This window comes from Monodelphis domestica, chromosome 4, assembly GCF_027887165.1.
Source record: "Monodelphis domestica isolate mMonDom1 chromosome 4, mMonDom1.pri, whole genome shotgun sequence".
In the NCBI taxonomy this organism is placed as follows: domain Eukaryota; kingdom Metazoa; phylum Chordata; class Mammalia; order Didelphimorphia; family Didelphidae; genus Monodelphis; species Monodelphis domestica.
In genome coordinates this window covers 310,415,949-310,432,216 of record NC_077230.1, presented here as the reverse complement: position 1 = coordinate 310,432,216, position 16,268 = coordinate 310,415,949, and the positions used below count along the sequence as shown (strand labels likewise).

The window sequence follows — 16,268 nt, the reverse complement described above, 5'->3', positions numbered from 1 at the left end:
CTCAGAGCGGTTTTAATTTGCATTTCTCTAGTCAAAAGGGATTTAGAACATTTTATATGATTATTGATAGCTTTGATTTCTTTATCTGAAAACTATCTATTCATATCTCTTGACCATTTATCAATTAGGGAAGGACTTGAATTCTTATAAATTTGACTTTGTTCTTTATATAGTTGAGAAATAAGACCTTTGTCAGAGAAATTTGTTATAAAAAAATTCCCAGTTTGTTGTCTCCGTTAGGTTGTACTGGGTTTGTTTGTACAAAATCTTTTAATTTTAATATAATCAATATTATTCATTTTAAATTTTGTATTGTTCTCTATCTCTTGTTTGGTCATAAATTCTTCCCTTCTCCATAGATCTGACAAGTATACTATTCTAATGTTCCCCTAGTTTGCTTACATTACTTTTTATGTTTAAATATTACCCTTATCTTGACCTATCTTGGTATTTGTTGTGAGATATTGATCTAAACCTAATTTTTGTCATACTGTTTTCCAATTTTCCCAGCAGTTTTTGTCAAATAGTGACAGATTTTATCCTAAAATCTGGGATCATTTGGTTTATCAAAAACTAGATAGTTAATAAAGGTCATTTGCCCCTAATCTATTTCACTGACCCACCTTTCTATCTCTTAACCAGCATCAGATAGTTTTGATGATCACTGCTTTATAGTACAGTTTAAGATTTGGTACTGCTAGATGCTAGGGGTAAAATTAGGGGTTGTTGACTGAATATATTATATTAGTGGTCACCAGGGATTTAAATTCAATCCCAATAAAGTACTCAAATCAGTTTGGGATTTTTATGATGGTCCAATTACAATAGAAGGAAGAAATTAAGAAGAGAGAGAGAGGAAAGAGAATTGAACTGCTCTGACCCAATCTGAGCCGGGCAGGAGTTCAGAGGCCTCTGCCAAGGGGCCTTCTCAGAAGATTAATTCTAGCTTGGCTTCCAGCCACGAGTCCTTCTCCAAGATGAAGGGTCTCCTTTCAGGAGGTACCAAAATCCTCAAGCACCCAAGACCCTGCCCAAAGCTCCCAACATCGCCAAGAGATCCCAATGTCTCTGAGAGAGAGAAGGAGAGAGGAATTGACGCAAAATATATAGGCAGTTCTTTACATCACTTCCTAAGTCTCACATGTACCAATGGTAACTTAAGCTTGACTTAGGGCAACCTAGGGGGTCTGTCAGTTGTTTCTGACTTGTCATTTGCTAGCACATGTTGGTCATAGGCCATCCTCCTCACAGTTAATCCTTAAGTGGGGGTGTATTCATTCCTGGTTGCTAGGATTCTAAAGACTAAGCAGGGTGGAGTAAAACTAAAATTCACATAGATCACCATCACCATCCTTCGCATTTCTTTTCATTAGTTCCCTTGATGTTCTTGATATCTTGTTCTTCCAGATGAATTTTATTATTTTTCTAGTTCTATAAAACAACTATTTGGTCATTTTATTGGCATGACACTGCAATAGTATATTTTAATTTAGGTAGCATTTCCATTTTTATTATATGAGCTAAGTTTACAAATGAAAAATTAATGTTTTTTTCTAATTATTTAGATCTAACTTTACTTGTGTGAAAAATGTTTAGTAAATGTATTCATTTAATTCCTGGGTTTGTCTTGGCAAACAGATTTGCAAGTATTTTTTATTGTATAGAGTGATTTAAATGGACTTCCTTTTTCCACCTCTTGCTGCTGAGTTTTGTTGAAAATCTATAGAGATGCTGATGATTTATATGGGTTTATTTTGTATCCTGCCACTTTGCCAAAGTAATCAATTATTTCAACTAATGTTTTAGTTGATTTTCTTGAATTCTCTAAGTATACCATCATAACATCTGCAAAGAGTGATAGTTTAGTTTCCTTATTGCCTACTTTAATTCCTTCAATTTCTTTTTCTTCTCTAATTGCTAAAGCTAGAATTTTTAGTACAATTTTAAATAATAGTGGTGGTAATGGGCATTCTTTCTCCACTCCTGATCACATTGGGAATGTTCCCAACTTATCCCTATTACAGATGATACTTGCTGATGGTTTTAAGTAAATACTTATTATTTCAAGGCAAGGCTCTTTTATTCCTATGTTTTCTAGTGTTTTCAATAGGAATTGATATATTTTGTCAAAGGTTTTTTCTGCATTTATTGAGATGATCATGTGATTTCTGTTAGTTTAATTATTGATATTATCAATTATGCTGAAAGTTTTCCTAATATTAAACCAGCTTTGCATGCCTGGTATAAATTCCACCTGGTCATAATGAATAATCCTTGTGATAACATATGTTGTCTCTTTTTCTACGTTTCATTCTGCGAGGCACTTTACAAAGATACATTTGGTATTGGTGAGTCTGGCTAAAGAAGCATTCTGCACTGCATAGATTTGGCTTGTGACTTGAGCTGAAGAAAGAGGCTTATTAGGCTGGTGAGCCTAAGACCCTTGTTGAAGAGGCTACCATAATTTCACGTGAAGATCAGAGCCTGGTTGGGAAGCAAACTGAATTTCTTCAGATAGGAGCTCTAGGGTGGTAGGCTAGGAAATATTTTCTACTTCCTTCATACATTTTCCTCCTTTTACTATATTTCTATTCAATTCAATTCAATTCAATTCAATTATTAAGAGCTACTAACAGTCTACTGACTCAGTTTAACTTTTATAAATGGTCACTACAACAATTCTGTATTATTTTTGGCCACTCAATTTTAATATTTAAAGTACCATATTTGTGTCATAAAAAGAATTTGGTAGGGCTCCTTTTTTGCTTATTTTACCAAATAGTTTGTATAATATTTGGATTAGTTTTTCTTTAAATGTTTAATAGAATTCATTTGTGAATCCTTCTCTCCCTGGGGATTTTTCTTGGGAAATTCATTGATGACTTGTTCAATTTCTTTTTCTGAGATGGTATTATTGAAGTTTTTATTTCCTCTTTTGTTAATCTAGGCAATATATGCTTTTCTAAATATTCATCTATTTCACCTAGATCATCAGATGTATTGTCATAATTTAGCAAAACAGGTCCTAATGATTGCTTTAATTTCCTCTTCATTAGAGGTGAAATCACCTTTTCATTTTTGATACTAGTAATTTGATCCTCTTCTTTTTTTTAAAATAAATTAACCAATGCTCTATTTTATTTGTTTTTTTTTTCATAGAATCAGCTTCTAGTCTTATTTATTAGTTCAATAGTTCTTTTACTTTCACTTCTATTAATTTCTCCATTGATTTTTAGGATTTCCAATTTAGTCTTTAACTGGTCATTTTTAATTTTTATAGTTTTTCTAGTTGCATGCCTAATTAATTGATCTGCTTTTTCTCTACTTTATTGATATAAGCATTCAGGGATATGAATTTTCTCCTGAGTACTACTTTGGCTATATCCCATCAATTTTCATGATGTTGTCTTCTTATTGTTATTCTTCTCAATGAAATCAGTGATTCTTTCTATGATTTCTTGTTTGACCCACCCATTTTGAAGAATTACATTATTTAGTTTCCAATTAATTTTTAATTTGCCTCTCCATGAATCCTTAGTGATTATAATTTTATCTCATCATGGTCTGAAAATGTTGCATTTATTATCTGTTTTTCTGAATTTTGTTGTGAAGTTTTTATGCCCCAATCCATGGTCAATTTTTGTATATGTACCATGTGCTACTGAAAAGAAGATGTGTTCCTTTTTTATCCCTATTCAATATTTTTCAGATAACTATTAAATCTAACTTTTCTAATATTTCATTCACTTTATTTCTTCCTTATTTTTGGTTAGATTTATCTAGTTCTGATTAGTTTAGGTTGAGGTCCCCCACTAGTATAGTGTTATTATCTATTTTTTCTTTAAGCACTTTTAATTTTTCTTTAAAAATCTGGATGTTATACCACTTGGTGCATATATATTAAGTACTGATATTTCTTCATTGTCTATATTACCTTTTATCAAGATGTAATTACCTTCCTTATCTCTTTTAATCATATCTATTTTTACTTTAACTTTGTCTGAGATCATGATTGCTACTCCTGCTTTTTTTGTCTCAGTTGAAGCCCAATAGATTCAGCTCTAGCATCTTACCTTTACTCTGTGTATGTCTAAGTGCCTCAGATGTGTTTTTTGTAAACAATATATGGTAGGATTATGTTTTTTTTAATCCACTCAGCTATCTGCTTTCATTTTATGGGTGAGTTCTTCCCATTTACATTCACAGTTATGATTATCATCTGTGTATTCCCCTCCATCTTGATTTTCTCTTTTGATCCTGCCCTTTATCCTATGAAGAGAGAATTTAGAATCTCTTAGTTTATTTTTAATGTAATCAATCAGCAACCTTTAGCTTAATCAATCAAGAATTTGAAGTCCCCCTACCTAAAGTTGGTAGGCCACTAATTAAGAGAGTCAACAAGTCATTTACTAGAAAGGCCACAAACCCCATCCCACCCCCACCCTTTTGCCAGTGTTAGGCAAATTGGAAAACTGCAATTGGTTTCCATGAAAAAAGGAGAGATACAGGAAATGACGTGAAAATGGAGTAAAAAAGAGACTAATATAGGCTGAAGAGCATGGCCTCCTACCATTCCTTTCCTGGAATTTGGAGAGATTGGTTCTGGAGATTCCTGCCTTGACTTTAGAGGAGACTATTTTCCTGGATCCCATATGGAAGGGTAAGTTCTAAATATATATTTTTTTCTTTCTTCTTCCCTTTTCTTTCAAGTTAAAACAATGGAATAGATGTGTTTTTAGCAACAATCAGCTTCTCAGGATTTCACCTGGGTGGATACTTTCAACCTCCTGACTCCTTGCCTGGGGTGGGGGTGGGAGAAGCTACCCTTTAAGTGGTACACTTCACAAATGAGTTCAAACACCTAGAATTTCAATTATTGGAACCTCAATGGTTTGGTCAGAAAAGGTCCATTCCCAAGTGAGCCCAGAATATGTCTCTGTAATCATCTCAGGATGTTCTCTGTCCTTGGTGTACTTTGTCACCATTAAATCCCAGAAGCCTTCTTTTGCTTTAAAAGACATGTCTCACCCATTTCAGCTGAGAGAACTTCTGCTTATCAGCAGTCCAGAAACAAATCTCCATACCCCCAAACAAGCCTTTTATATCCCTACAAGGCTGATCACTCAATTATTCTTATGTATTTTGGCAATAATTTATATATCCCACTTTAGTCTCAAAACCTGAAATAAAAAAAACATGAGTGCTGAATTGAGTAGCTCCATAGTGTAAACCTTAAAATTTCTTAGACTTATGAATGTTGGAAATTTCCCCATTGGGAAATCTCATACTGGAAAAAATTTCCTACTGATAGTAAGAACTCTATTGGAATGTGAAACCCCTTGGCATGGGAGGATCCTCCTCCTCCCTACTTAAGACTACTTTAGGACAGAAACCTTTTGCTAAACAATGGAAAGGGCTTTGACCTATGCTTAAGCATAGAACAGGAAGTTCTTTGAGTCATGATTGATTTTAGAATTGATACAATAGAGATACTTGGAATGACAGAACCAGGTCTTGAAACTACAATCTCCACCATACTCAAAGTAAAAGGATTTATGAAGGGCTGCAGCAAGGATCAAGATTTAATTATTTGAGAATATGAACTTCAACAGACATGTGCAAAGGGGCAGACCTCTGGGCGGTCCTGGGTTAAGCTAGAGCCACCACTGGCACAGGGAAGACATGGACAGTGATTGGTAGATGTGAGAACTGAGGGGAAGGAACTTAGATGGTTTCCTTAAAGATAGAGGGGTCTGAGGACTGGAGGAGTTCGAGAGGTTTTGCTCTGAGAGGTTGTGCTCTGAGAAGTTTTGCTCTGAAGGAGTCTGAGAGGAGAGAGGTCCTGGAGGGAGAGCTCCTGGAGAGGTCTAAGAGGAGGGCTTGCTCTGAAGGAGGCTGGAGGTGGAGGCCCCTGAGACTGTTTCTCCATTTTGGTCACGGGAGTGATAGGGACTGATCTCTTTTCTTTGCCTCAGCTATCTAAGGGCTTGGGCCTTTTGGCCCAGCCTAAACTGAAGGGGTATTTAAGTCCTATTCCCTTCTCTCCCCTTTCTCTTCTCTCTCTCTCTCTCTCTCTCTCTCTCTCTCTCTCTCTCTCTCTCTCTCTCTCTCTAATACCTTTCTTCCTCCTGTTTGTAATTAAAAACTCCATAAAAGGTTGACTGCTGACTTGAGTTTTCATTTAGGAATTACATAGCTGAATTCCTTGGCGACCTTAAATTAATATATATATATATATATATATATATATATATATATATATATATATATATATATATATATATATATATCAGTCTTTTAAAAGTGCTTTCCTTGTCACAATAGTAATATAAATCAGGGCTGTATCATCTCCTGGACCTAGGCCATCTGAAAAACTAAGACAAGGCCATACAGGAATCACTTCAGGGTAACTGTCCAGAGAAATTACAAAATCATATGTGATTTTCCCACAACACATACATCAATTCTATATATTATCCCTAAGTTAAAGATCCAATTATGAGAGCAAAACATCTATCTGCTCTCTTTTACCTCCCTCTCTGTCTCTGTCTCTCTGTTTCTCTGCCTCTCTGTCTCTGTCTATCTCTCTCTCTGTGTCTTTCTCTCTCTTCCAAACCCTCTGCTTAAAAAACAGAACAAGACTTCCATTCTTCCCTTACAAATTCACATACTAAAGCTTTATGGATGTGAATTTAAATTGAAGTCCCTTTCTTCATACCTTCCCCCCTTCTCTGACTTGCTTAAGTCAAAGAAACATACTGTTGCTATCACTTCAATTGCTAATCGGTAACCCAAACAAATTCTGATTTAAAGGATTGCAGCAGTTATAAATTTCAGTTCATAGTACAAATTGGTAAACTGAGGTAACCACTGAATATTGAACAAAATCTATGGTACAGGTTTACAATGAGCTTTTTTTTACATTCAAACAATACTTAAACATATTTTAGCAGCAACTCATATAACAATTGTAAAATTCTGAGTAAGCATTTTTCACATATATGCCATTTTTAACATCCTACCCATTCCTTGGATACTGTTTGCCACATATACCTTATACAGATCAAAATGTAATCAAAATATCTACCAACATATCCCCAAAATTCGTGTAAGATAACTTATCAATTACATATCACTCAACTCATTCTATCATTCTGGACATGGAATGTTTGCATTAAGATTCCACAGCTCCAAACAAGCTACTTGGTCAGAAGGGCTGGCAATGTTTACTTGCTTGAGCATCTTAAAATATACAATTAAAATATATAATTAAAAAATATACATCTTTAAGTTCTATCACTCAGTGGTTGTCAACTCTGTGAGGTCAACACTTCTTTCTCCTTCCTTTGTTCAAGGAAGGGGTTAATAGCTTCTGAGTAATTTATCCTAAGGTTTTATTACTTAAAAACTTTGTCCCATCCTTCTTTAACCAGTCTGTTTAGTACAATTTAAAAGTTTCAATGTATCAAACCCCTTACACTTCCAAATAACTTTGATTTAAGTCCTTTAGCAATGTTTCAGTGTAACCAAACTGAAGTGCAAAGCATTTACCTGTACTCCTTCCAAACCTGTCTAAAGTATAATAGAACCTCCAATTTAGTTTCTTTTTAGCTCAAAATATTGCCACATACCTGATTAAATTATATCAGCATTATTTCAATTTATAATTTGTTATTTAATCCTCATGACAAGCCCTTCTTGATTTTAGGGCTGGTCAGATTTGTCTTGTTAAGGACATACAGTTTGTATATCATATACCCTTAACCTATTTAGGTGGAAAACTTAATTCTCTCTTAGTACAAATGGCCACATAATTTGTATTCACTCCATTACTTTCCAGGAATTTGTATCTGAATACATGTTCATCTCTAGATCACAAATTCCTTCCTATGCATTGTGCACATTTTTTAAAAAACAATTCATATAACCTTAGTCAAAGACATCGTTTAGAAATTCTCTCTTTTGCAAAATACCAAAATTCTTAAAAGCACTTATATTATTAAATTCCATACACAGATTAACCATTTTAAAAACTTCGTGTGTGTCATATGATTTCTTGCTGCTAGTTATGACAGGACATACATTAAAATAAATCAGATTTGAAAAAAAATCCCAAGTTTAAATTCTAGAACAAGTTCTTCTCCACAGCATAACAACTTTTTCTGAATGACTTTTACATCTATAAAGTATCCAGTACAATTTCTGTCCTTATAGAATAAACATCCCTCTCTGTGTCAGGCTGGCTATCAATCACATTTAGACAATTCTCAAATTCACTGAAACCACTGTGCATTGTAAGGTTTAACAAAACAAACCTCTAACCATGAGTTTTTTTGTGCTCAATAAAATCTGGCTAACATTTCACATTTAACTGACAAACAGTAATACATGAAATTACATTTGTACCATATCAAAATCATTAGCAATCCTCCCGTTGCATACATCAACGCTTAGAATTAATTTTAAGTGAAAATTGCTAACTGTGGAGTAAAAATCTCCCTTTTCTGCTCTGAATTTCTCTCTTTTGATCCTTTGGGGACCCATCCAAAGGAGCGAAAGAGGAAAAAATCATGGAACAGGTTTTTGTCCTCTGTTGAGGATTTTTTTTTCTTTTTTCTTTCTTTTTTTTCACTGTGGGAAGTTTAATCTTGCATCTCCCCCATTTTTACATAGAGATGAGACTGTGACATAAACATACAACTTTGTGGCAAGCATGCTTTGAAAGTAAAAAATCAGTGTTTTAAGATCCATTCTTAAAAAGAAATATTTGCAGGGAGAAATTTCATTAAAACAGTTTCAGTGTACTTCCCCTTTAACTGGGGAAGCTGTGCTGAGCTAAGCTGCTTCAATTAGCCCTCTGATTGACTGAGCTGACTTTCTTGTTCCCTAGCTCTCTCTGAACTCGATGTGCTGATCTATCTCTCTTCTTGATGGTGATTTCTAACAAAATGATCTTGTAGTATCTGGACAAAACTATCTGCTCCCAATTGGGGTTGGAGGTGAGCTGTTCCTGAGGCTGACTGGGTTTCTCAAGGAAGGAACTTTTAAATCCCCTCCTATTCAGATTCTCTCTCCTGCTTGGAAGCTTGCTGCAGGAGTAGGCACAGCCCCTCCCCCATAGCCTACCCCATTGGGATGCAGTTGGAGGGAGTGGGGAACAGCCACTATAAAAGAAATTCCCCTCTGCATCTTAAACTCTTTTTGCCTCTTTCTTTGTTTAATTTAGCCACACAAAAACAACAAAGACTCAACAGAAACCTATAGGACACACTCTCTCACACATTCATACACCTTTGAACCCAAAGGTTCCCCAGAAGTCAATAAAAGATGTCTCTTTAGTGACCTGAGTGTGGGACTAAAGCTGCGTCCAGCAACCCAACAGCCTCTACTGAATCCGGATTTACAGAACAGAACAGAACTCCATGGCCAAACAGTACACCAGAGCAAACAGGACTCTGGGCCCAAACAGAACTTCAAGACCGAACCTTCAAGCAAACAGACTCCTATAGTAAAACAGGCCCTGGGGAAAAACAAAACAGAATTCTAGAGAAACAAAGCTAACTTACCAGAACAGAACAGAACAGATGGTTCCAAGATCAGTATAAATTGTGTTTAAAATCTCAAATCCCAGAACCAGGGGCGGGCTCTGTAGAGGACACCATTCACTTCCTCGGGTTTCTGACCCAATCCCTTGTGGGAGTTGGGAACTGCATACTCTCCAAGTCCTCAGAAGCACTCAGAAATACCCCCGACGGGGATAAGGTTCCAGTCTCCTTCACAGGCCTCAGCTTAGCAAAAGCTGCCCAAGTATAATTAGGGTTATAACCCCAGCCATTTAGCCATATGCCACAGGCCTAGTGTAACCGTGAAAATATGGTTTGCCAAGAGTATGAATTGCCAAAACTGTAAGGGTTTCGGCCAAACCGTAAAGATAATTTTTAGTGTCTTGATTTAAAATATAAAATAAGTGGTCGCCATGGGAAATTTCCCAAATATGAAAATACCCAAGTCAGTTGGGTTTTATGGAGATTTTAATTAATACAAATTAAGGAATTAAGGGAAGAGAGAGAGAGAGAGAAAAGAAAATAGTAGAAAGGGCCTAGGCCTAGGCCTGAGCCTTAAGGAAGAGAGTCAGTCTTTATCACTCACCACAAGATTGTCCCAAGCAAACTCCAGTCCTTTACTGAAATCCTCAACTCCTGAACTGAGTTCAGAGACCCTCCTCTGAACTCCTGACCCCCTAACTGAGTTCAGAGAGCTCCTTTTAAAGAGATTTTTCTCTTATGCCACCTCCCCTAAATTTTCAAATCTACCAATCATAGTAGACGCTTTTCCCCAGGACTGCCCATTCTTAGTTCTCATCACTCTTTAGTTCTCACCTTCTCTGGGTATATTATATCTTCTGAGTATTTCACATCTCTTTTGCTAAGCTTGCCTTTCGTAAGTTGATTGACCTCTTAGTTATTCATTTAACCTTTATAGGTACTTAGCACCCTTTTGTATTAGATCTAAAAATAGACCAACTACCTTAAGGTTTTTGCTTTACTATAAGTTGGGGACTTTCATTGTTCCATCAGGAGTTTACAACTTTATCTTCCCCTAAGGCACTGTCTGAGTAGGGTGGAGTAATTTTAACAGTTCTCAATACATTCCTGACCAAGTACCTCCATTGTTACAATAGAATAGCTTAACCAAATCTTCTAAGGTATAGTCTGAGCAATTTTAAGATTCACACTAGAGAACTCTCCCCCATGCAAGCACACACACACACACACACACACACACACACACACACACACTCTTACAGCAGCACTCTCCAAAGTCCTTACCTCCTGGTCCTGGGGCTCTAGATCTCGCTGGGGCCTCCAACTGAAGTGGCACACTTCACAGATGTGTTCACACACCTAGAATTTCAATTATTGGAACCACAATTTATTAATAAAAGAACAAATAAAGAATTTATCAGCTGGGACAGTCCTCCCTAGTGGAAGACTGCATTGCTTTGACATTAAGAGACAGTTTATATAGGGTTACAAGATACAAAGTTATCTCTTTTTACACATAGGTTCTTAATCAAATGAACCTTATCACGGACACAGGAATGTGGGGTCAGGGTCATAGATGAGGAGACAATCCTCAGATGTATGTGGGGGCTGTTATTTAGGGCTATTAACTTTCATATCCATTAAGTCACTTAGCTGGCCATGTTATCTTGCTGATCTTTTTGATATTCCTGAAATTCCTTTGTCCTCCTGCCCTTTCTAATTCTCACCCCCAAGCTAAGTAGAGACTGGTCTGCTGTCTACATGAACAACTTGACCTCCAGGGGGAGGGAAGCCAGGTATATTCCTTAAAAAATACTGTCAGGGTTTTTTTTTTAATTTGTTTTCTCTATTTCAATTTTTCTATCTCACTCTCTTCGGACTACTTTACCCTACCCCCACAAGCTACTATTTCACAGCTCAAGAATTCCAGAGTATTGGAGGAAGCTAATAAGTTCAGCTCAGCCCTTTTGTTATTAGAAGATATTAATTTTTGGATTAAATTAACAAAATTTAGCTTCATCTTACTCCTAGAAGTCTGTTCTTTCTTTAAGGCCTTCCCTGAACCCCCAGGTATCTCTAGCATTAGCTTAAGTGGAACACTAGGGAGAGCAGTCAGAGAAAGCAGCAATAAAAATAATTAAATTGCTTTCAAAGCCTACTAAGGGAAAAATCCCAATAGCCCACAGCCTGCGCTCTACACCCAAACCCTTTTGCCCTCCCAGGCCAGTTCAGCAAAGTGGATCCCTGCCCACATGGCCCTGGAAGCACATGGTTGTGGAAGCATGTGGTGGCTGGCGTTTAACCCCTAAGAGAGAGAGGAAGAGAGAAAACTCTTAACACCCTTTTAAGCTAAAATCAAGCCATACCTTGAGGGATTTACCCACAAGAAAGTGTGTTTTATTTTGCTCAAAATAGAAAGCTTTTGTTTTCCCTCCCAAATTTGGCATTGCATAATTGTCGTAAAATCTAAGACTTAAAATTTTTTGATAGAAATGAAGGAAAAGGACCTCAGCAACTCCTTAAATCACGAAACTAAACTTTTTAAAGAAGGCACTATAAAGAAACCAGTGAAAACCCCACACCGCATCAGAAGATCCAGAATTAACTTTGGAATGTAGTGAATTGAACTGAAGGGGGTTGAACACATTTGCTTTGAATGTAAATCTCTTATACCAAAGGGGATTGCCCCCTAATTGGCTCTTTGTCAATGTGCCTATCGGTCATTGGCTTTACTCTCTCCCTCTTTTATTTCCCTCTTATCTCCAACTTTTGTAATTTCTTGTTAAATAGTGCAATGTTGTATGTACCTCTAGCCAAAAGACCTTTAGAGATAAGAGTTAGTTATGTGAAATGATTTATTGGGGAGACTAGGTATGTAAATCTGGAAGATTTCAACATGCTTTCTCCCAATAGAATCATATGGGGATTATGAAGAGAGAATTAGACTCTGTTTATTTTTAATGTACTCAATCAGCAACCTTTAATTTAATCAATCAAGAATTTGAAGTGCCCCTACTTAGCGGGTCACTAGGTAAGAGAGTTCACAAGTCACTTACTAAAAAGGCCACAAACCCTGCCACCCCTTGGGTAGTGCTAGGCAAATTGAGAGGCTGTGATTGGTTCCCATGAAGTGGGAGAGAGGCAGAAAGTAATGTGGGAAAAGGACTATAAAATATGAGACCAAGAAGATTCATTCTTTCATTCCTTGGCTCTTTGGTGAGTAGACTCTCCTAAAGAAGGATTCTTCTGGGCTGGAGCTTTCTGCACTAGAGAGGCTTGCTGGGTAAGTGACAGGAGCCAAAGTAAGAAGCTTGCATTGGTGGAATCCTCACTGATGACACTACCAAGACTCCTGGCTTAAGAGACTACCACAACTCCATGTGGAGATCAGGATTTGAGGGAGCCCTTGCCCAGGGGTGACATAGACTTCTTCAGACAGAGTATCTAGCTAGGAAATACTTTCTACTTCATTCCTACATTTCTCTCTTTTATAATATTTACATTATATTAAATTGTTAAAAGCTACTAACAGCTATGTTGACTTAAGAGTTAATTATTTTATAAATGGTGACCACAATTCAATTATTTTAATTCTTTTATTTATTCAAACCAATTCTAAATCATACACTCCTTTCATTCTTTCCCTCCACACCAGGGTTTTGCTTTTACTCACTCTCCCTCTTCCTCTTCACTTATATTGCTCCTCTTCCCACCACCATATTTCTTATTCTCCTTCTAGTTCTTTCATCCATTGATCAGTTGTGCTATTTTTTTCTCTTTTTCTTATATTAGAAAAATATTATTTGTTATATTTTTGTCTGATTCTCTGAGAGTCATCTCAGAGAAGAGGAAGGGATACTAGAGAAAATGATGGTGATAAAAAACACATCAAAAACTTATTTTAAAATAAATAAGGGAGAGGAAAGCATTGAAGATGACACCAAGATTACATATTGTAAACCTTAAAATTTCTTAGACTTATAAATGTTGGAAATTTCACCATTGGGAAATTTCATACTTGAAAAATTTCTTACTGAGTCTATTGGAATGTGAACCCCATTGGCATGGGAGGTTCCTCCTCCTCCCTTCTTAAGATTACTTTAGGACAGAAACCTTTTGCTGAACAATGGAAAGGGCTTTGACCTATGCTTAAGCATAGAACAAGAATTTCTTTGAGTCATGATTGATTTTAGAATTGATACAATAGAGATACTTGGAATGACAGAACCAGGTCTTGGAAATTACAATCTCCACCCCACTCAGTCCTAACAGGATTTAGGAAGGGCTGCAGCATAGATCAAAATTTAATTATTTGAGAATATGACCTTCAACAGACATGTGCAAAGCCACAGACCTCTGGGCGGTCCTGGGTTAAGGTAGAGCCACCATTGGCACAGGGAAGACATGGACAGTGATTGGTAGATGGGAGAACTGAGGGGAGGGAACTTGGATGGTTTCCTTAAAGATAGAGGGGTCTGAGGACCAGGGTGGTTGGTTGGAGAGGTTTTGGCTATGAGAGGTTGTGCTGGCTCTGAAGGAAGCTGCTCTGAAGGAAGCTGGAGGTGGAGGCCCCTGAGACTGTTTCTCCATTTTGGTCACGTGAGTAATAGGGACTGATCTCCTTTCTTTGCCTCAGCTATCTAAGGGCTTGGGCCTTTTGGCCCAGCCTAACAGAAGGGGTATTTAAGCCCTATTCCCTTCTCTCCCCTTTCTTTCTCCCTCTCTCTCTCTATCTCTAATACCTTTCTTCATCCTGTTTGTAATTAAACTCCATAAAAGGTTGACTGCTGACTTGAGTTTTCATTTAGGAATTACATAGCTGAATTCCTTGGCGACCTTAAATTAATATATATCAGTCTTTTAAAGTGATTTCCTTGTCACAATATCTAAGTGTCAGTACAGAAGTGATGTCAACAAAAATAGAAAATTTTGGAGAAGTGGATTTATAGGAAAGAAAATAAATTCTGTTTTGGATTTATTTCATTTGAATTGTCTGTGGGACTCCCAGGAAGAAATGATCCAAAGACAATTGGTGTTGCTTGGCTGAAGCTGAGAAAAGAGATTAGTACTTGATACATGGAATTCATATGAATAGAAATAATTGAACCCATGACATGTATTGATATAGCAAAAAGAAAAAGTATGGAGAGAGAAAAGAGTCTGAGATAGAACCTTAGGGGACAAATTCAGTAAAGAGAAGAGACATTCACTCTCAAAAGACATTAAAGAAGTCAGACAGAAAAGACAAATGATAAAATGATCTCACAAAAAACACAGGGAAGAGAGAGTATTCAGAGAGAGGATATAGTAAATGGTGTCAAATGCTACAGAGATCAAGAAAGAAGAGAAATACCATTGAATTTACAATCTCATAGTTGGAAGGAACTTCTGTGATCATCTAGTCTAAGCCTTACATCATAGAATTATTCTCTTTACTACATTCTGGTTCAATGTAAAGAATACTGGGTCCCAGAGTCAGAGAACCTAGGTTTTAATCTCACTTTAAACATTCGTGTGATTCTAGAAAGTCATTATGCCTCCTTGGGCCTCAGTTTCCTCATCTGTTAAAAATGATTTAACCAAATAATCACTGAGTTCCTTTCCATTTTTAAATCTATGATCCTGTTTCATAAGTGCATTTAGCCTTTGCTTGCACTCCCAATCATGGGGAAACCACTGGTTCCACCATATTCCATTCCATTTTTGAAATGCTACATTGGTTTAGAAATTTTTCCTTATGTCAAACCTAAATCTAGGCTTGCTACAACTTCTACTCATTGGTTTTAGTTCTTCCTTCTTGAACCAAGCAAACAAAATGTCTATCCTACCTCTTATCTGAAAGCCCTCAAAATAATTGAAAACAATTATTATCTTCACCTACCACCTATTCAACCCACTGTCATCCTCATTGATTCTCTTCTTCAGGATAAACAAATATCTCCACTTCCTTTAAGCAGTCATCATAAGGTATGATGTTAAGTCTTTTCATTATCTTGGCCACCCTACTCTGGAAGGACTAGCTTTTAGCTATTTTTAAAATGTGGCATCCAGAAATGAAAACCATTCTATCTAAAGGGTTTAACTAAAATAGGTGCTGCTCTCAGAGGGATTGAGCAAGCAAAGGCCCAAAACATTGAGAAATTCATTGCGTATACTAATAACCAAATTGTCACCAAAATTATGAATGAATGGATTAATAACTAGAAAGATAAAAGCTGGCAAACTAGTCAAAATAAAGCTGTTGCCCACAAAGATCATGGATGTTATGACACAGAACTTGGATGTTGAGTGAAAATATGTTCTTGCTCATTCAAAAGTTGAAGGTAAAGCTGAAGCTCAAAGATTGTCCAGGGAAGCAGCTTAAAAGAACCAAGAAGACTCAATCAATACATGCAGATGTTGAATTTAGTTTAAAGTGTCATTCTGTTTAACCTTGCATTAAAATCTCCAAATCAAATTCTCTTTACCTTTCCCCTCCTCCCCTTTTCTTGGAGCTGTACTTCCATGACTATCTTTGGCCATTTCCTGTAAATGCTTTCTCAGTTTTTCAGTACAATTTTAAATTTCATTGAAAAAAATATGAGTAAAACAGAATTACACACTATCAACAACTCTAGAAATAATTCCTATGTACTAATAAGAGAAAGGCAGTTATCCTCATTTTTCTCAGGGTCAACTGATCTCTGGAATGCTTAATTCTTGGCCCAGTCCACCTGGAACCAA

At 36.5% G+C, this 16,268-nt stretch overlaps 1 protein-coding gene across 7 annotated transcripts in view; it reads right to left on the bottom strand.

Moving 5' to 3' along the window:
• Positions 1–10,685: 10,685 nt before the first annotated feature.
• CCNA1 (cyclin A1) overlaps positions 10,686–16,268 on the bottom strand; it is a 47,431-nt gene continuing 41,848 nt past the window's right edge. For all 7 annotated transcript variants that reach the window (XM_056794773.1, XM_056794777.1, XM_056794776.1 and 4 more), the window contains one exon: positions 10,686–10,904. In XM_056794773.1, the coding sequence (XP_056650751.1) occupies positions 10,701–10,904 (204 nt within the window). In that variant the 3' untranslated portion in view covers positions 10,686–10,700. The remainder of the gene's footprint in view (positions 10,905–16,268) is intronic.